Here is a 21,430-nt window from a genome sequence, read left to right as displayed (position 1 = left end):
GAGCACCAGGTGTTGTATGGAGGTGTTGGATCACTATATTATACACCTGAAACTAATATTGTACCATTAAATGGAATTCAAATAAAAATTTGAAAAAAAAATTGAAAAGACAATCCACAGAATGAGAGAAAATATTTACAAATCCTTTCATATGGAATATCCAAATACCCAAAATATATAAAGAACTCTTACAACTCAAAAATAAAAAGACAACCCATTTTTTAAAAAGCAAAGGATTTAAATTCACATTTCTCCAAACAAGATGGATGAATGGCCAATAAGTACATGAAAAGATGCTCAACATCATTAGCCATTAGGAGAATGAAGTAGTGGTACAGAGGACAACATGGATAAATGTTAAAACATTATGCTAAATGAAAGAAGTCAGTCACAAAAGGCTAAATATTGTATGAGTCCATCTATATTACATGTCCAGAAAAGACAAATTCATAGAGACAGAAAAGTAGATTCGTGGTTGCCAGGAACTACAGAAAGAGGGAGAAGATGGAGTGGCTGCTAATGGATATGGGGTTTCTTGGGAAAATGAAAGTGTTCTAAAATTAGATAATGATGGTGGCTGTGCAACTCTATGAATATACTAAAAATCCCTGAACTGTATACTTTGAAATGGTAAATTTTATGGTATGTAAATTATATCTCAATAAAGCTATTAATATATATTTAAGCTTTAAAATGTATAAAAATTTTTTCTAGAGATGGTGACTTATAAAAAAATAAGAGTTAAGTTTGTACTTACAGCTTTGCTCTGCAATTTGTTGAAAGAATATCTCAAGGTATCAACTGCTTCTGATTCTTCTTTGGTCACTTCAACTTCAAATCTGTTTAAAATAGCATAGGCTTCCTGGAAAGTGGGAGTAGAGTTCAGAAATATCACAAAGAAAGCAAATGCCAAATGATTTAGATGCCCTGTAGAAACACATTCCTATTTTTCCCATTCTTAGAAGAGAGTGTGTTTTAGAAGAGTGGTTCCCAAAATTAGACATGTATGTAAACACCTCTAAATTCTCCCTGATACCAGATATTGACTCTAGAGCTTAGGTCCTGAAATCTGCACTTAATAAGCACCTAGGTGATTCTGATGGAGATGTAGGTAGATCACACTGAAATACTATCTTAGTCGAGGCGTGTGGGTGGCTCAGTTGGTTGAGCATCTGACCCTTGGTCTCAGCTCAGGTCTTGATCTCATAGTCATGAGTTCAAGCCCCACATTGGGCTCCACGCTGGGCATGCAGCCTACATCAAAAAAAGAAAGAAAGAAAGAAATACTATCCTAGAAAATATCCCTAGGATCATTTTCTCCTCTTTGATCTCCTCTCTCCTCTTTGATCTTGTGCAACACCATGCAAAATATCTTCTCATTACTCTATTAAAATATGCATTGGCTATATAAAGAACAGAATGAAACAATGATGTGGGAGATACCCTGAAGAAAAGAAAACTTGAATGGTCAAAGGGATGGATTGGCAATTGGATTTACTAAAATAATTCATGCTGAAGAATAAAGTTTCTGGGGTGCCTGGGTGACTCAGTGAGTTAAATGCCCAACTCCTAATTTCAGCTCAGGTCATGATTACAGGGTCATGAGATTGAGCCCCATATCGGGCTCCATACTGGGCATGGAGCCTGCTTAAGATTCTCTCTCTTCCTCTCCCTCTGCCCCTCCCCCACTGCTCACACAAGTGCACCCTCTCTCTTAAAAAAAAAAAAAAAGGTAATAAAATAAGAGTCTGATTTAAATATTAGTCATAATTAATTTATGGTAGACAAAATAATGGCTCTCTCCAGTGTTGTCCACATCCTAATCTCCAGAGCCTGTGAATATGTTACTTTACATGGCAAAAGGGACTTTGCAGATGTGATTATGTTTGAAAAAAAAAAACTTGAAATGGGGAGATTATCCTGGACAAACTGGTTGGGCCCAAAGTGATCACAAATGTCCATATAAGGGAAAGAGAGAGGCAGGAGAGTAAAGCCAGAGAAGATGTAAAGACTGAAGCAGGGGCAGGAGTGATGACGTTGCTGGAAGGGGCTGTGAGCCAAGGAATGCTGGTGGCTTCTAGAAGCTAGAAAAGGCAAGGAACAGACTCTCTCCTAGAGCCTCTAGAAAGAATACAGCCCTTCTGACATCTTGATTTTAGCCCCATAAAATCCATTTTCAGATTTATGATCTGTAGAACTGTAAAATAATACATTTATGTTGTTTTAAGCCATTACGTTTATGGTAATTCATTATAGCCACAGTAGGAAACTAATATAGCACTCCACCCTAGAAACATCTCTGGTTGATGTTAGTTCCAACAGACTACTATTGAGCCTAAGTGGACTCCTCCCACCATGCTTCCCTTGGTATGCCATTGTTCATGAGTGAGACCTATAGTGGTTTCTAAGGAAAGCCAAAGATATTTGGGGAACTTGCCTAGCATGTTGGGATTGACATGAAAGAGCACAAGCATTCATTTCTGTAAAATGTTGGTGCTAGCATAAAAAAACTGAACACTGTCTAGACCAGTTCAGCATTATTAATATATTAATATTCCTTTGTATACTGTTCACTGTTGGTAATTGTCAAAACCCCTCCAAGGACATCAAATCAGAAAGGAGAAACTGGCAGACTGTGCCATAAAATAGATGAAGAAAGTATGTTAACAGAATCAATTTTTTAGTGTGTCTCTATTTAAAAAAAAGAAATTTTTCAAGAAAGAAAAAATGTGATCATTTCTTACTTCAATTGGTCCCAAAGTCATGTCCATTTGAATTTCATTATCACGGATAGATGATAAGGCTTCCATTGCAAATCTGACATCATCTAAATCACGAATAGGTCTAGACAACTTTTTCAAGTATTCATTGATAAATGCTATCATGTCTGACATTTTCTTTTTGTATTCTTCATTCAAGTAGCGACAGAGTAACATCTTCCATGCCTTAGCCTCAATTGATAAGGCCAGTTTCATTGGCTCTGGGGGAGAGGAAGAAAGATCAGAATGGAATACAATTGACATTCTGAAACTATTTACTTCATGTCTAATCTGAGCATCTCTAACTTCACTGTCCTATTTGATGATCCCAGCTCCAACTAGTCAACTCCATCTTAACAATCCTTATACATTCCTCTTTTCTTCTCTTAGTATCCCTCAACCCGCCAGCCCTGCCATGTCTGAAACATGACTGCTCCTTGCCAACTTCCAACAGTTAGACTAGGGAGCTGCGGAAACATACAGCCAGCTTGTTGGTTGAGGCTGAGAGATCCTCTCATGAGGTCTGCATCTTGTGGGCCTGTCTTCTCTTTTTCCTCAGTCCCCAAGCATTCAGCCCACCTTCCCCCTTCTTTAGAACTCTTGCTGCCTATTCCATTTCTTAGTTTTCTCTCTCTCTAAAACTGAGCCCCCAGCCAACTTTCACTCTGTGCTAGAGTTGATTTTTGTATGAGGAATCACAGTGCTAACCACTATGAGAAAACAAATAGGAAATTTAAATAATAGTAATAATAATAGGTAAACTAATTTTCCAAAAGTCTACAGCTCTTGGAATTATTGTCCCTGAAGTATTGTTTCTGATTTCTTTTTTTTTTTTTTTAAGATTTTATTTATTTATTTGACAGAGAGAGAGAGACAGCTAGAGAGGGAACACAAGCAGGAGGAGTGGGAGAGGGAGAAGCAGGCTTCCCGCTGAGCAGGGAGTCTGATGTGGGACTCGATCCCAGGACCCTGGGATCATGACCTGAGCTGAAGGCAGACACTTAACGACTGAGCCACCCAGGCACCCCTAGTTTCTGATTTCTAACTAAATATTCCCTTCAAGTATTTGTGATTCTTCCCCAATTTAAATCCCTTCTTGATAGATATAATAACAGCATTTAAGTGGCGCCTGCGTGGCTCAGTCAGTTGAGCTGCCAACTTGATTTCAGCTCAGGTCATGATCTCAGGGTGCTGGGATCAAACCCCGTGTCTGGCTCCATGCTCAGCGGAGTCTGCTTGAGATTCTCCTTCTCCCTCTGCCCCTCTCCCCCGCCCCCCATACTCTCTCTCTCTCCCAAATAAACAAATAAATCTTTAAAAAAATAATAACAGTATTTCATATTTATTGAACATCAACTGTTTGCCAAGTAGTATGCTAAGTGTTCCATATAAAGCAGTTCATGAGGCGAACTCTGTCATTATCACCAGCAGAAGGGATGGGATTAAAGAGGTCAGGTAACCTTGACAATCAAATTTGGGAGCCATAGTTAGACTTACTCTTTAAGGATAGATCTGAAAATCTACCTAAGGTGGATAGTTGATGTAAAATAGGTCATTCAAATATCTTCTGAGAATAAAATCTTCTCACAAACTTCTGACAAGACTGCACCGCTATAACCATGGCAACAAGTAGCCACCATAACCCAGTTTCAAACCCAAGCCATAGACCAACTGACCTCAGGTCACATACTTTTGCCACCCGATCCGCATCAGCTCCTCCCTTCTGAATGTCAACCAGTCGAAAAGAACGTATCAATAAGCCTGCCTCTGAGTGCCAACCAATCAACAACAATCTCACCTGAGTAAACATCTTTCTACAGATGATATTAACCTATTTACACCCACAGTCCTTAAACCCCATGCTGTCCAGACACCTTATATGAGTGTGCTCTGCTCGGAACACTGGGCCTGACCAGCATCACTCTCCCTTACTCTTGTAATCAGTAAAATCAGTTTGGGAGTTTAATCTCAGATATTAAGCAGCTGTCTCATCATCCTCTGATACACTAATCCCAAGTGGATTAACTTCTCAGGAAAGCTCAATTTGTTTGATTCCTATCTCATGTATACAGCTCCTTCCTCACAGTAACCTGAAAAAGAGTTTCACCTGTAGCTTAGTTGCTTGACTGCCAATTGAGGAATTGCATCGTATTCAGTATATTAAGCCACCTGGCATAATATTATATGCAAAGAATATATAATAATATATGATATAACACACAATGTATATATACATATATACAACATATATATGAACAATATTCATGGCCCAGAAATATTTGATATCTATAATATTATACCAAAGTAGTTTCACAACTGCTTTCTAAACAAAGCAGCATTTCATGTGAAAATACAGATACTTACATAACATTTTAAAAATACCTGTATGCAATTCAAGTGCTCCCACAACAATAATAGGCTTCAACTCATCGATCTCCTGTTCAAAAGTAGCAAAGTGTAGAATTTCTGATCTGATTTCAGTCAGAGAGGGGTTGTTAGCCAAAAACTCCTGTAGTAAGGAAACAGTGTTTACTTTAGCTTTTTGACAGTATAAATCTCACATTGCCTTTTTTTTTTTTTTTTTTTGCTTATATACTTTTCCACTTGTATGTCAGGGGACTGGCTCAGTAAAGAAAGGGATTAGCCAGTAGTACGGAAGATGAGGCTATGTGAGGGAATGTCACAGTCTACCATGAATAACAACAACAACAACTATACTAATGTTATTCATGTGTCATTGAGTCTCTAACCAAAAAGACAGCTGTATCTATGTAAGCGTGACACACTCTTGAATACCCAGCCTCTGAATGTGTCTGGAACGCAATTGGTACTCAATTGTTTACACAAGTTAAACGAAATCTTCCTGAGCCTCATTCCTTTCAGTTACTTCAGAGTGTCAACGTGAGAATTGCAGAAAATCGAGTATGTCAGGTGCTGGACATTTACAGGTTCCTGACCTCTGCTCATGAGTTCCTGTCACGATCACTGATACTTCCCTGGTCCTCTCACGCAAGTTAGATATAAACAACTCAAACCCAAACTGCATCACAAGTAGCAGAAATACACCTTCACTTTCACGTCTTGGTCCTCGGTCCAGAGTGTCTTGTACTTTTGAAAGTCCTGCAAGGCCTCGTGAGCTACCTTTCGTAGAGAATTCACAGAGGAAGAAAGGAGGAGAACCAACTTGGAAATATCCTTGTGCTCTGCTACCCCCGGATAAAAATTTTTCAGCTTCCTTGCAGGAATAATTTCTTCAAAAGATCCTGAAAACAGATATTTTTATACGTAGATAACTTCTATATTCAACTTTAAATATTATCAATGTTAATATTTATAGATTTTTTTTTCAAGCTGTAGTTTTTAAAGGACTCTCCCTCCAAGTAATTAAGAGCTATTCTCTTATACGTCACTGACTCTTATTAAACCACTGTGTCAGATTCTGAGGTCTAGATTTCTTTAAAGTGGAAAAACTGTTTTCAGAGAAGAGAACTGAAAGACACTGATGAAACCCTCCCCACCCCAAATAAGTCCTCCAAGGAAAGGTCAAAAGAGCTGACATTGTTGCTCTACAGAACTGCATGGTGGTTAAAAGAGAGGCACCATATTTATTACCTAAATAACTTTAGGCCAGTTTTTTAATCTTCATGGAAATACATGTGAGGATTAAATGAGACAACATATGTTTGTCTTCAGCTCAACATCTGGTATATCGACATGCAATCACTATTAACCACCACTATAAACATCTCTGGCCAAAATCTGATCGTGTCACTGCCTTGATCAAAATTCTCCAGTATTCCCCATCAAACAGACTATACAGATACATTTTGCCCAAACAATGCCTTGCTTTTCCAAAACAGTTGTGAACAATTGAAAAGCATGATCATGCATGCAAAATTCCAGATTTCTAACTTCTCTTTTAAAAGGGTTTAATCAGGGGCACCTGGGTGGCTCAGTCAGTTAAGCGTCTGCCTTTGGCTCAGGTCATGATCCCAGGGTCCTAGGATTGAGTCCTGCATCGGGCTCCCTGCTCAGTGAGGAGCCTGGTGCTCCCCCTGCTTGTGCTCTATCTCTCTCTCAAATAAATAAAATCTTTTTAAAAAATAAAAAGGTTTAATCTAGGGTACCTTGGTGGCTCAATAGGTTAAGTGTCCAACTCTTGATTTCAGCTCAGGTCATGATCTCAGGGTTTTGTTATTTTGTTTTTAAAGATTTTATTTATTTGTCAGAGAGAGAGAGTACACAAGCAGGGGGAGCGGCAGGCAGAGGGAGAAGCAGGCTCCCCGCTGAGCAGGGAGCCCGATGCTGGACTTGATCACCGGACCCTAGGATCATGACCTGAGCCGAGGGCAGACGCTTAACCAACTGAGCCACACAGGCGTCCCATGATCTCAGGGTTTTGAGATCGATCCCCAAGTCAAGCCCTACCTCAGGCTCCATGCTGGGATTCTCTCTCTGTCCCTCCTCTCTCTCTCTCTCAAAAATAAAAAGATTTGACCTGGTAATACAGGACCCGTGTTTCTGCGTGGCAACAATTAGCCGAAGCTGAGAAGCATCTCTTAAAAGGGCATCCCTGTTGAATTTGCCACAGTCTCCTCTAAGACCAGGTCACTCATTTGCTCTTTTGTCTTAATTTTAAACAAAATTAAAGCAAACAAAACTATAAGGTATTGGCTTAATTAACTAAGTCACTAATGTTGCATGTCCTGGGAGTTCTATCCCTTTTATTCCACAGAAGCATTCCACTGTGTAGCTATACCTCATTTTGTTAGTCCATTGGCCAGCTTTTGGACATCTGGTTTGCTAGCAATTGGAAGCTATTACAAATAATGCAGCGGTGAACATTCACATCTTTACATGCACATGTGATTTCATTTCCCTTGGGTAAATTCCTAGGAGTGGAATTCCTGAGCCAAATGGTAAAGTTATGTTCAGCTTTTTAAGAAAGTGCCAAACTGGTTCCAAAGTGGCTGTACCTTTCTTTTTTTTTTTTTTTAAAGATTTTATTTTTATTATTTATTTGAGAGAGAGAGAATGAGAGACAGAGAGCATGAGAGGGAGGAGGGTCAGAGGGAGAAGCAGACTCCCTGCCGAGCAGGGAGCCCGATGCGGGACTTGATCTTGGGACTCCAGGATCATGACCTGAGCTGAAGGCAGTTGCTTAACCAACTGAGCCACCCAGGCGCCCCGGCTGTACCTTTCTATATATTCCCTGCAGCAGTGCATCAGAGTTCCAGGTTCTTTGTCAACAATTAGTATTGTAGATTTTTTTTTAATTTTATCCATTCCAATAGGTATGCCGTGGTATATCATCATGGTTTTTTTTTAAAAAAAAAGATTTTATTTATTTATTTGACACAGAGAGACACAGCGAGAGAGGGAACACAAGCAGGGGGAGTGGGAGAGGGAGAAGCAGGCTTTCCTCCGAGCAGGGAGCCCGATGCGGGGCTTGATCCCAGGATGCTGGGATCATGACCTGAGCCGAAGGCAGACGCTTAATGACTGAGCCACCCAGGTGCCCCTCATCATGGTTTTAACCTGTATTTCCCTAATAACTAATGATGGATGTTGAGCATCTTTTCATGTGTGTTTTTATTTTTATTATTATTATGTTCAGTTAGCGAACATATAGAACATCATTAGTTTTTGATGTAGTGTTCAACGATTCATTAGTTGCGCATAACACCCAGTGCCTATCACAATATGTGCCCTCCTTTATACCCATCACCCAGTTATCCCATCCCCCCACCCCCTCCCTTCTGTAAACCTCAGTTTATTTCCCAGAGTCCAGAATCTCTCATGGTTTGTCTCCCTCTCTGATTTCTTCCCATTCAGTTTTCCCTCCCTTTTCATGTGTATTTTAGCCTTTTATATATCTTCTTTGTTGAAATCCATCTTTTGCCCATTTAGGGAGGGTGATGGTCTTCTTATTACTCAGTTTAAGTTCTTTATATACTCTGAATACAAGTACTTTATATCAGATGTATGAGTTGCAAATATTTTCTCCAAATGTGTGGCTTCCCTTTTTAATATTTTAAATGATGTCTTTTGAAGAGCAAAATTTTTAATTTGGTTGAAGTCCAATTTGTCAATTTTCTTTGTTATGGGTCATGTTTTTGCTGCCATACCTGAGAAAATTTTGTCTAACCCCAAATTGCTAACTTCTTACATGTTCTCTTCTAAAATTTTTATAGTTTTAGTTCTTCTATAATTGACTTTGAGTTAATTTCTTTGAATGGTGTGAGGTAAAAGACCAACTTCATTTTTTTTTTTTTTTTGCATATGTATGTCTAATTGTTCCAGCACCATGTGTTGAATCCATTATCCCATTTTTGTGACTTGGTATCCTTTCAGAAAGTTAATTGATTCTAAAGTTTATATTTGGATTGCCTATTCTGTTCCACTGATCTAAACATTCATTCTTAGGCCAACACTGCACTGTTTTGATTACTGTAACTTTATAGTATGTTTTGAAAAATTAACTCATGCAAGTACTCCAGCTTTACTATCCTTTTTCAAAATTGTATGGGCTATTATAGTTTCTTTGAATTTTCCTATTCCTTATTCAAATTTTAGGATCAACTCAATTTCTGCAAAACTACTTTCTGGGATTTTGATAGTGATTCCACTAAATCTACAGATTAATTTGGGAGAATTGCCATCTTAGCAGTACTGAGTCTTCCAACCCATGAACATGGTGTATCTTTCAGCAATGTTTTGAACTTCCAGTGTACAGGGCTTACAGGTCTTCTGTTAAATTTATTCTTTATGATATTATTGTGAATGAAATTGTTTTTTTAATTTCATTTCCGATTGTTCATTCCTAGTATTTAGAAACATAATCGAGGGGCACCTGGGTGGCTCAGTTGGTTAAGCGACTGCCTTTGGCTTAGGTCATGATCCTGGAGTCCCTGGATCGAGTCCTGCATCAGGCTCCCTGCTCAGCAGGGAGTCTGCTTCTCCCTCTGACCCTCCCCCCTCTCATGCTCTCTATCTCATTCTCTCTCAAATAAACAAAAATCTTTAAAAAAAAAAAAAAGAAACATAATCGAGCTTTGTATATTGACTTTATATCCTCATATTTGAACTCATTTATTAATTCTAATAGTTTTGCATGTGTATGTATTCCTGAGGATGTTTTTGCATACATGATAATGTTACCTGTTAATAAAGCCAGTTTCGCCCCTTCCTTTCCAGTCTATATAGCTTTAATTTCTTGTTAAATCCACTGAATCGAATCTCTCGTATAATGTTGTATAGATGTGGTGAAAGCTGGCATTCTTAACTAGTTCCTGATCTTAGGAGGAAATAATCTATTCTTTCACCATTAAGTAGGATGTTGGCTGTAGGTTTTTCATAGCTGCCCTTTATCAGGTTGAAGAAGTTCAATTCTATCCCCAGATTGTTAATATGTTTATCATGAAAGAGAGTTGGATTTTGCCAAATTCTTTCTGTGTCTACTGAGGTGATCATGTAATTTTGTCCTTTATTCTACAGATAGGTGTATTTTAGTGTGTTAAACCAACCTTGTATTTCTGTGATAAACCTCTTTCGGTCATAATAGATGATCCTTTTTATATGTTTCTGGATTCAGTTTGCTGACATTTTGTTAAGGGTCGTTTAAATTTAAGGACCCTTTAAAGAATGTTTTTAAATATAAAGAAGTCAAACTTTAACATATTTTCTTCTATGGTTTGAGCTTTGTATGTCTTGAGAATTTTTCCTTACCCTAATGTCATAAATATATTTTGTTATGTTTTATTCAAACAGTGTTATAGGATATATTTATTTAACAGTGCTATAAAATATAGAATAATGCATATGAATTTACTATGCTTTTAAAATTGAATTTAAGGGGAGCCTAGGTGGCTCAGTCGGTTGAGCATCTGCCTTTGGCTAATGCTCTCAGAGCCCATGACTCTCAGAGTCATGATCTCAGAGCCCCGAGCTGGGCTCCCTGCTCAGCGGGGAGTCTGCTTCTCCCTTTACCTCTGCCGTTCTCCCTGCTCATTCTCTCTCTCATTCTCTCATTCTCTCTCAAATAATAAAAAAATCTTTTAAAAAAATCAATAAAACCTAATTTAAGTTTTTCCATATGGATAAAAGTCACTAGTATCATTTATTAAGTAGTACATTTTGGGTGCGCCTGGGTGGTTCAGTCAGTTAAGTGTTTGCCTATGGCTGAGGTCATGATCCCAGCATCCTGGGATCAAGCCCCGAGTGGTGCTCCCTGCTCAGCAAGGAGTCTGCCTCTCCCTCTCCCTCTGCCTCTCCCCCCTGCTTGTGCTCTCTCTGTCTCTCTCTCTCAAACGAATAAATTTTTTTAAAAATCTGTAAAATAAATAAATAGCATATTCTTTCCCCCTTGATTAGTAAGTCTACCTGTGTCATATATCTAATTTTCATATAGATTGTTTCTGCATCCTCTGTCCTGTTCCATTGATCTATCTATTCTTGGACCATTAAGAGATTCTCTTAATTAGTCTGGCTTAATAACCCTCCTTACTATGTGGCAGGACAGAACCTCCTACCTTGTTTTCCTTCACCAATATTTTGAGCTATTTTTGGCTCTTTGCACTTCCATATAATTTTACATAAAAAATTAAAATTAATTTAACAAATTGTATAAAAAATTCTGTTGTGATTTCATTGGAATTGTATCGAGTTTATAAATTAATTAAAAAATTGAGTTCTTCATGTTGTGGATTTATTCCTATCTTCCATTATACCATTCAATAATAATTATTTTCTCTAAAAATGCTATGCAAATATTTTTTACATTTATTTATTAAGTACCTTATGGTTTTGTGGCTATTGAAAAACCCATTTTTTCTATTACATTTTTCCTAACCTTATTGAGATATAATTGACATATAATTCTATTACACTCTAATTGAATTATTGGCCATTATAGAAATACTTTTGTATGTTGGTCTTTTATACATAAATATTAGTTCTAATAGTTGTTTCTAGATTCATTGGATTTCCTATGCATGATCTTTCAAGTAAGGACAATCTTAGTCTTCCTTTCCAATTATCTCATTTTTTATTATTGGATTTATCCAATAAAATATTGAATAGAAGTGATGATAGCAGGCTTCCTTGTTTTATTCTTCATTTTAATGGGAAATAAATGCTTCTAAATTTTTCCACAGATACCATTAGCAGAAAATCCTTCATATTCCTAAAAGGATGTGTATGGGTGACTAAAATATATACAGAGAGAGCAGCATATATAAAACAGTAGTTAAAGAAGAATATGATATATATAAAACATACTAAATAAGAAGGAAAATAATTTCAATGTACTCAGCACCCAGGTTAAGGAGAGAATGGTGCTAATAGATCAGTCAGTAGTCCTCAGTAGGCCTTCTTCAATCATATACTCCTCCCTTACTCCAACAGGTAACCAGGATCCTGAATTTTCTTTGAAGATAAACCAACATGCTTATCTATAAACAATATATTGTTTATTTTTTTTAACTGAGCATTAAGCACAAACATAGTTGTAAAGGAAAGAACATTAATTGCCCATGTTAGAAGAAGGTTCTCAGAAAAAAAAGAAGCTAAACCGAGTGCTTCTAGTCTGGCTTCAGCTTTCCTCCAAATTTACAAAAGCCCTTTGTGGGGAAGCCATGGGGAATCATAGGTAAGTCCTATCATTTATGATCTGGAAAATACAGGTCTCATCATAAGCAGAGCATCTGGCAGGGCTGTGTTATAAGCTATGTAATGGAGTCCAGCAGGAATAAGGGGCCAGGGCAGTGGCTAATCTTTTTTGTTATTTTTTTTTTAATTTTTTAAAGATTTATTTATTTATTTGAGATGGAGAGAGGTGAGGGGCAGAGGGAGAAGGAGAAAATCCTCAAGCAGGATCCTGAGCATGGAGCCCTTTGCAGGGCTGAATCCCAGGATCCCGAGATCATGACCTGAGCTGAAGTCAAGAGCTGGATGATTAACCGACTGAGCCACCCAGGCACCCCTAATTTTTTTTCCCTTTAAATCACAGTTCCTTCCCTCTAGTTTCCAGTAGCAGGTCAAAGCAGAACAATTCCAAAGAAAGAAATGAGTTTCCTCAGCTGAACTAGGTCAATGAGAGCAGACTGGCAACTTCAGCAGCATGTGTGAAAAGAAGCAAGCACAGCCAAGAATATGGACCAGACTTCCCCAGGCATTCAGTCTTCAAGTTAAAAGACAGTACAATGTCATCAGGCATCTTGGTGAAGGCAGCCAAAACTATATCTCTTGAGTCAACTGGTTGCCCTCTCTGCTTAGAATACAATTATCATGGTGTAATCATCTTTTATCATTCATCTGGGAATTCCCTTCACCTCTCTGCTATATTTCATTCCTGTTTCCAATATCAGATGTCTCCTTTTTGCTTGTCTCCTTGCTTTATTTTCTCATTTTGGAAGAGTACAACCTTTAATAACTTTGTGGGAAAGGGTGCATTGAGGGTAAATTTTTTAAGACATTGCATGTCTGCAAATGTCTTTATTATACTTAGTTGATAATTTGAAAGAAAATAGAATTCTTACTTGCAAGGTTGTTGATAAGTCCAAAGATTCTTGCACCTAATGGTTTTTAGATTAGCCTGCTATAATAATAGAAAGACATATGGAATGAACTAGGGAGGAAATAAAGAATAATGGCAAATACTGGACTAAAAGTCAGACAACTGGATTTTAGTCCTATCACTAGGTTTGTGACTTTGGACAAATTATTTAACACTTCTGAAAAAAAAAAAAGATAGAACTAATATTTCTTTTGCCAGCTATTTTATGTGTATACATAGACCCATTCATATGCTTTTCCCCCAGACCTCCTTGCCTCTGATTTTCCAATGTTGCTCCTTCTAAGTCCTGAACAACCAGTCCAGCCACTCATCACTGTCCAAGAGTCCATGTATATCTTTGCTTCAGATCATTCCCCTCTCCTTCAAAAGAATATACTGCTTGAAGCTCCGCCCACTGGGGGAAATTCCCCTTCTTGCTGTTCTTAAAGGCCTTATAGTCTATAGTGCAGTGGTCCATTTTCAGCTCACACCAATATATCAAACCAATTCAACAAAGACTGGGCCTGAGATTTTTCATCCTCTATTGCTGGTTGTAGGGAATACCCCATGAGACCATAGATATAATCAGAGAGAGCAGGGTTGGTGCAACAATAGAAAGGGTATATGGAGCCTGGGCCACCTGTTCATGTAACTTACATGGTATCTTATTGTTTTTAATTTGCATTTTCCTGGTTACCAATGGAGATGACATAGTTTTAGAAAAAGTGTTTGACTTTTGTTTTAGATTCCATGTATAAATGAGATTACGTGATATTTGTCTGTGTCTGGCTTATTTCATTTAGCATAACACCCTTCAGGTTCATCCTTGTTGTCACCAGTGGCAGGATTTCATCCTTTTAAGGTTGAATAATATTCCATTGTAAAAAAAAGTCAAACCCATAGTAACACGGAGTAGCACAGTGGTTACCAGAGGCTGAGGGGTGATGGAAAGGGGAGATACTGATCAAAGGGTACAAACTTTCAGTTATAAGATGAATAAGTTCCAGAGATTTAACGTACAGCATGGTGACTACAGATAATACTAATGTATTGTATACTTGAAATTTGTTAAGAGAATAGATTTCAAATCTTTTTACCATATGCATACACAAAAAAAATGGTAACTGTGGGAGGTGATGGACATGTTAATCACTTTGGTTGTGGTAATCATTTCACAATATATACATGTATCAAAATGTCACATTTACATCTTAAATATATGCAATTTTTACTTATCAATAGTTTGGCTTTCTACACAAAAGTGTCCAAAAATATCTATGAAACCTTGGGTCAGTGCCATATCACACTCATAATTTCTTAAGGGAATAGCTCATATATACTGTATGTACAAGGAACACATGACCCAGAACTTTTAAACATCATGTTCTAACAAACTACGTTCATTGGACCAAATACAATGCTGAAAGTAGAATTAGTACTAAGACTTGTTATAATTTTTCTTTGAATCTAAGATTATGATAGTACAACAGTGATAAAAACCCTTGTTCACCTATGTCCAAACTCTGGATGGAAATGTCTGTATGTTATATTTATGGTGGAGGATGGAAAACACTTTTTTTTAATTTTTAATGCAAAATTTAACAAATAAACATGTAGAAATGACTTTAATCAGCCATAAAAAAGAATGGAACCTTGCCATTTGCAACAACATGGCTGGAGTATAATGCTAGGGAGTATAATGCTGAATGAAATAAGCCAGTCAGAGAGAGACAAATACAATATGATTTCACTCATGTGTGGAATTTAAGAAACAAAACAAATGAACAAAGAAAAAAAAAAAAGAGACAAACCAAAAAGCAGACTCTCAACTCTACAGAACAAACAGATGGTGACCAGAGGGGAGGTGGGTGGGGGGCTGGGGGAAATAGGTGATGAGGACCAAGAGTACACTTATCTTGATGAGCACTGAGTAATATATGGAAGTGTTGAATCACTATCTTGTACACCTGAAGCTAATATAATACCGTATGTTAACTACACTGGAATTAAAATTTTAAAAATCTATATGCTGTCATACCCAGGAAGAATCATAAAGACCATCGACTAGTTGTTACAATTATAAGATTCTATTCATCTGGGGTTTGTTTTAATGTTCTTACTCTCTTCCTTCTTGGCCGGTTTTGCTGCGTTTACAGGGGTCACATCAGTCGCAGTACGGCTGGGACTGGTGACGGCAGGCTTGATGTGACGGGTCTGCTGTTGCCCCCAGTGAGCCACTCCTCTGCTGACCTCCAGGGTGAGCTGGATCATCCGGTTGATGGCTTGTTGAATGTCATCCAAACTAGGAATCATTACCTGTGGAGAGAAGAATGGGGCTCCCGGTACTGGCACCACATACCATCCATCCCTCTGTTTCTCACCAGTCCATCCCCCACTGGGCAGGAAAGCCTCAGCTGGCCCAGTGGAAGGCTGCTCTGGGAGAGGCCTGTTAGAGGAGGGTAGGCTGCGGATTTTCTCTACCCTGAGGTTTGCCCATTCTATCATTTCCTGCAGGCTAAACAAATCAAGCACAGTACTTGCCCTCCTTTTCCTATGAGGGTGGCTGGATACAGCCAGAAATTGTGGACTCTGTGTTGGAGCCCAGGAAGCAAAATGACTAAAGAAGCTATACTGCCAAGGTTCTGACCTCAGTTCTTTGAAATGTGTGCCAAATAAGCACAGAAGCTCTCCTCCAGGAGGCCAAACCGTGTCGGTGTCGATGGTGGTAGATGAGTCACTGATTATTCCCGCCTGGCCTTATCCCATGGCCCATCACAGAAGTCACCTCAGTCATCCTGTGTGACTTGGAGTTTCAAATGCCAAGGGGCAGCTGGGATGGTGGTAGAAATAAGGGGCAGGAGAGGGCATAAGGGTCCCTGTGCTCGGGGCATAGGCCCTTTCTTTCTTTCTCTTCTTGCCATTCTTGGTTACCTCACAGTTGTGTGTTGGGGATAGGGATCTGGACTTCTGAGATGGACTATTTAGATAATTTAATGCTTGAAGAAAGAAAAAGCAAGAATATTTTTAGAGTACTTGCTGACTGATGGCTGAACAGATGCTTAACTCACCTCTTACGTCAACCTTCAACACACCATGAACTATGTAGAGTAATTTTTTACAATAGATAAAAATAATGTTCTGATTTTTGTTAAGTACTGGTGAAGCTAAAAGTTACATAGAACCAAGTGGTTATTCTAAATGAAAGTTCAATTGTAGTGCTGTGCTTCTTTAAAAATTATCAAAATATCATTGTATTAAGTTGAATATTTAATTATACTTACCACATTTGGAATTGCAAGATGTACTTCAGTTTTTATAAAGGAAACAACATCTTCTGATCGCCTTCGTCCATGGTGGCTGGAATAAGATTCACATTTAACTTATAAAACTTGACCTAAAATTTCATAAAAGCTTGATTCTGCTACCATTTTCAATCCTAAAAATAAAGACCACTTTCAAAATACCAAATTACATGGGGAATGTTATTTATAATGAAACCATACATTTCAGAGAACTAAGAAAACATAATGCTTTAATATTATTAGAAGTGAAATATTAGTCTCCTGTACATTTTCTAGTATTTTAATGTGGCTCTCTCTCATTAATAACCACTTAACAATGTTTACTAAAAGTACATCCTGGGAGTACCTGGGTGGCTCAGTTGGTTAAGCGTCTGACTTCAGCTCTGGTCATGATCCCAGGGTCCTGAAATTGAGCCCCACATCAGGCTCCCTGCTCAGCCTGGAATCAGCTGGTCCCTCTCCCTCTGTTTCCCCGCTCCCACTGCTCTCCCCCACTCCGCTCGTGCTCTCTCTTGCTCTCTCTCCAAAATAAATAAATAAAACCTTTAAAAAAAATAAAAGCGCATCCTGTTCCAGCCCTGTAACAGATATCAGACAAGATCACCAACAAAAAAGCATTTACCTTCATATACTTTTTTATATATAATCTTTTGCAAGATTACACAGGAGATTTCTGGTCAAAGCCCTCCAAAAACTGGTTTTTTTTGTTGTTGTTGTTTCTGTTTTTGTTTTAGAGAGAGAAGGGCAAGGAAGAGGCAGAAGAAGAGAGAGAATCTTAAGCAGGCTCCACATCCATCACGGAGCCCGACACGGGGCTCGATCTCACCACCCTGAGATCACGACCTGAGCTAAAATCAAGAGTCCAATGCTTAGCCAACTGAGCCACCCAGGCACCCCTAAAAATTACTTTTTTAAACATATTCATGCTCAGACAGAAGTACATACCTACAGACACACGAGTACAAGTAATGAAGAACACACATCAGAGCTGCAAATTAGTTTGGTTATCTCCCTCTGCCTTGACCTCTGTCCCCATCCCAGACAAAATTATAATAAATGTTTTATTGCTTTCCATAGCAAGAAATGCTATCAGCTTGAATCACAATTCCCTTCTCTGACACTCTACGAATATTGTTTTGTTGGCATCTTTTGTTTCCACTTTCAGACGAGGGTTCTGTTGTTAATCTATTTTTCTAAGTAACACTCTGTTGTTTGGATGCTTACAGGGTTTTCCCTTTTATTCTGGAAATTCACAAATTATGTTTAGGTGATTTATGTTTAGGTGTGTAGGTGATTTTTCCCTTGAATCCTGTCAGGTACACTGAGAATCTTTTGAAGATGATACAACAGATCTCTTTTTAAGATTAAAGAAGGGCTGTTCAATTGACCATATGTAGGTTTTACGTGCTGGATTGAGGCAGGAAACCGTCTCTGAGTTGAGTGACCCTCTGTAAGTTACTCAACCTCTCCCTGCCTTGGCTTCTTCATTTGCAAAATGCAAAAAATAATCACAGGATCTGCCTCAGATAGTTAATGTGAGCATGAAATGTGTTAATTCATGGAAAGGGCTTGGAAAAGTACCCGGCATACATTAAGCACTCAATAAATGTTACTTTTCTTTATCTTTTTTCTTACCTTGTCTTTAAGTAGTATCTATCTCTTTGTATTTTGCACCTGAAATTTTGGAGAATTCTTTAAGCTCTAGTTTGTCAAATAACTTACTGAATGATCTAGTGTACTGTTCACTGCCTCTGTCGCCTCAGCTGTTTGTTTATGCTTTATAAAACTCTTTCTTGTTCTGGGATTCTGCCCTTTTAAATACAGTTTACACTTGTCTTATTATTGCATCTTGGATTTCACAATGAGACTATGAATTAGAGGGTTTTTTCCCTTTATGTGCTTGCTTTTGGTTCAAAGAATTATTTGCAATAATATGTTTATCTGGGAACCAAGGGTCCTGCGTCCTAAAGTTGAATCTTCATGTTGAACTGCAGAGGCTTTTGTTTCTTATGACTCCCCCTGCCCCCATCTGCTTGCATATAAATGGAGGTGTAGTTTTTCAGTCATTTTCCAGCACTTGAAACCTACACACACATGCACACACATGTCTCACTCAAAGAGGTCTTTTATTTATTTTTTTTAAATTTTATTATGTTATGTTAGTCACCATACCAAAGAGGTCTTTTAAACTAGAATCCCAATAGCCATGAATAAGTCTTACAGTAAGAAAGAGGACAAAAGGAATTAATAATTGAAACAAAAACCCACTCCAGATAAAATCAATGTATAGACATATAACAAACTCTAAAATAAGTATATTGAGAATATTCAAAGAGATCAATGAAGGCTATCTTCTCCCAAAATAATAAATTGCTAAATTAAAAAAGCAGAAATGATATAGTATCTGGAGAATAAGGAAAAAAGTATTAACTGAAATATTTAAGATACAATAGATGAGATCATCTTTAGACTAGAAAGAGAAATACTTGCTCATAATGTAGCCCAGAAAGGCAAAAAGACAAAACTTATGACAAAGTAGTTAGGAGACAGGGAGGACAGACGAAAAGCCCCAAGATTTGAGATAAGTGCATGTCCAGTGTGCCCAGGTCAGTTCCAGGCTAAATCTGGATAGTGTCATTTCACTCAAAAGAGTGTCCTGGTTGGAACAATAAATCATGTGGTTAATCTTTTCAACATCCAACTACGAGGAGTTCCATCAGAAGAGAATGAAAGGAATGTCCCAGAAGCAACAGCTGAAGAGGAAATTGCTGAGGATTTTCCAGGATTAAGGAATGTCATGCCCTCGCCCTTGAATAGCAAGTACACACTGAGAATAAAGCAGGATTAACTAAAGACAAATTCACAGAGGGAAAGAAAACTATAGAACATCAAGGATAAAAAATAATCTTCAGTTAGACTTACTGCAGACTTCTTATCGCAAAAATATAAGAAAAAAAATGAAATGCTTTCAAAATGCCGAGAGACAAACAAAAATTTTTTATCCAGCCAAACTGTCATGAGAGTATGAAAGCAAAAAAGACATTTTTCAGACTTAAAATGAAGAATAAGAGAGTTTACCCCTCATGTACCCTGACTAAGGAACCAATGGAATACAAGAAATACACAAGAATCTGGAGATTTTAATAAAATATGCCAATATTCATGTTCAAAAAAAGGTAAAATAAAAACATCAAGAAGTAATAATGAGGTAGATACAGTTCAGTGAGTACGCCAAGGCCCTTGTAGTTAGATATAAGACTAGAAAACTGAAAAACCGTAGAAAGTATTTTTTTTTTTAAACTGGAGCAAGATACACATAGACTCAATTTAAGGGTAACTACTTAAATAACCAAAGTATAGGAAGGAAAATATTATCCATCCCAAAGATAACAGAGGTAACGAAATGAACCAAAGAAAACAGATACTAAGAAGCAGACACAAAATGAAATGTCATAAATTAAGTATAACTACATGAAAAAATCACAATAAATGTAAACAAATTATACTCTATTAAAAAGCAGAGATATTCAGATTGAATAAAAATAAGCAGGTATATGATGCTTTTAAGAAATATAACAAAAGGGCGCCTGGGTGGCTCAGTTGGTTAAGCGACTGCCTTCGGCTCAGGTCATGATCCTGGAGTCCCGGGATCGAGTCCCGCATCGGGCTCCCTGCTTGGCAGGGAGTCTGCTTCTCCCTCTGACCCTCCCGACCCTCCCCCCTCTCATGCTCTCTCTCTGTCTCTCTCTCTCTCAAATAAATAAAATCTTTAAAATATATATATATAACAAAAAAACTACACAGTAAGGTTTGAACAAAGCATTCAAAAGCAATATACCAAAAAAGCCGGTAAGGTAAAATTAATAACAGACTAAAAAGAATTTGGGGAATTAGGATTAACATATGTAAAGGAATAAAATGAAAATTAAAAATACAGTGTTCTAAGCAGATTTAACTACTATGATTTTGCATGCACCTAATAGCATAGGCTTAAAACACATAAAACAAGAACTGACCAAAAGAGAAGGAATCACATTGGGAGATTATAACAGCATGATTAAATTAAAATTCAGCCATGAAGAGCCAATGAATAAATCTAACAAAAATGTGCAAGACTTTCACACAGAGAATTATAAAACTTCATTGAGAAATAGTAAAGAAGACTTAAATAGAGAGGTAATTCATGATTCTGGATGGAAGACTCAATATTGTAAGAATGCTAATTTGCTCCAAGTTGTTCTATAGATTCAGTGTAATTTAAATAATTCTCTCAGGGCACCTGGGTGGCTCAATTGGTTAAGCATCTACATTTGGTTCAGGTAATGATCTCAGGATCCCAGGAGGAGAGCCCCATGTCAGGTTCCACCCCAGCAGAGAGTTCATTTCTCTGTCTCCCTCTGCCCCTCCCCCTGCTTGTGCTCTCTCACCCTCTTGCTCTCTCTCTCTCAAATAAATAAAATCTTTAAATAAATAAATAAATCTCTTAAAGAGGAAAGTAATTTTTCAACTTTTTAAAATATTAAATATTATGTTTTGTATTATTATATATTTATTACATTTATTATATATAATATTACAATATTGATATATTTCCAAATCTCCTCACATTAGAAACATGAAATAATTTTTACTCACTATAATATTAGAAAGGCATCCTGATGCATGGAGCACTGGGTGTTATGCACAAACAATGAATCATGGAACACTACATCTAAAACTAATGATGTAATGTATGGGGATTAACATAAGAATAAAAAATAAATAAATAAATAAATAAATAAATAAATAAATAAATAAATAAATAAATAAATAAA

General features: G+C 37.5%; 1 protein-coding gene across 1 annotated transcript in view; it reads right to left on the bottom strand.

Moving 5' to 3' along the window:
• The window catches only part of DNAH8 (dynein axonemal heavy chain 8), a 397,226-nt gene that overhangs the window by 261,822 nt on the left and 113,974 nt on the right, over positions 1 to 21,430 (bottom strand). Inside the window, exons 25-30 of the mRNA XM_034991238.1 lie at positions 16,596 to 16,671; positions 15,435 to 15,630; positions 5,826 to 6,022; positions 5,142 to 5,268; positions 2,745 to 2,980; positions 758 to 862 (exon numbers count right to left, since the gene is read on the bottom strand). Of these exons, the coding sequence (XP_034847129.1) occupies positions 758 to 862; positions 2,745 to 2,980; positions 5,142 to 5,268; positions 5,826 to 6,022; positions 15,435 to 15,630; positions 16,596 to 16,671 (937 nt within the window). The remainder of the gene's footprint in view (positions 1 to 757; positions 863 to 2,744; positions 2,981 to 5,141; positions 5,269 to 5,825; positions 6,023 to 15,434; positions 15,631 to 16,595; positions 16,672 to 21,430) is intronic.

Source organism: Mirounga leonina, unplaced genomic scaffold, assembly GCF_011800145.1.
Source record: "Mirounga leonina isolate KUSES-001 unplaced genomic scaffold, KU_Mleo_1.0 Mir_53, whole genome shotgun sequence".
NCBI classification, from domain to species: domain Eukaryota; kingdom Metazoa; phylum Chordata; class Mammalia; order Carnivora; family Phocidae; genus Mirounga; species Mirounga leonina.
This window is presented reverse-complemented; position numbering and strand designations above follow the sequence as displayed.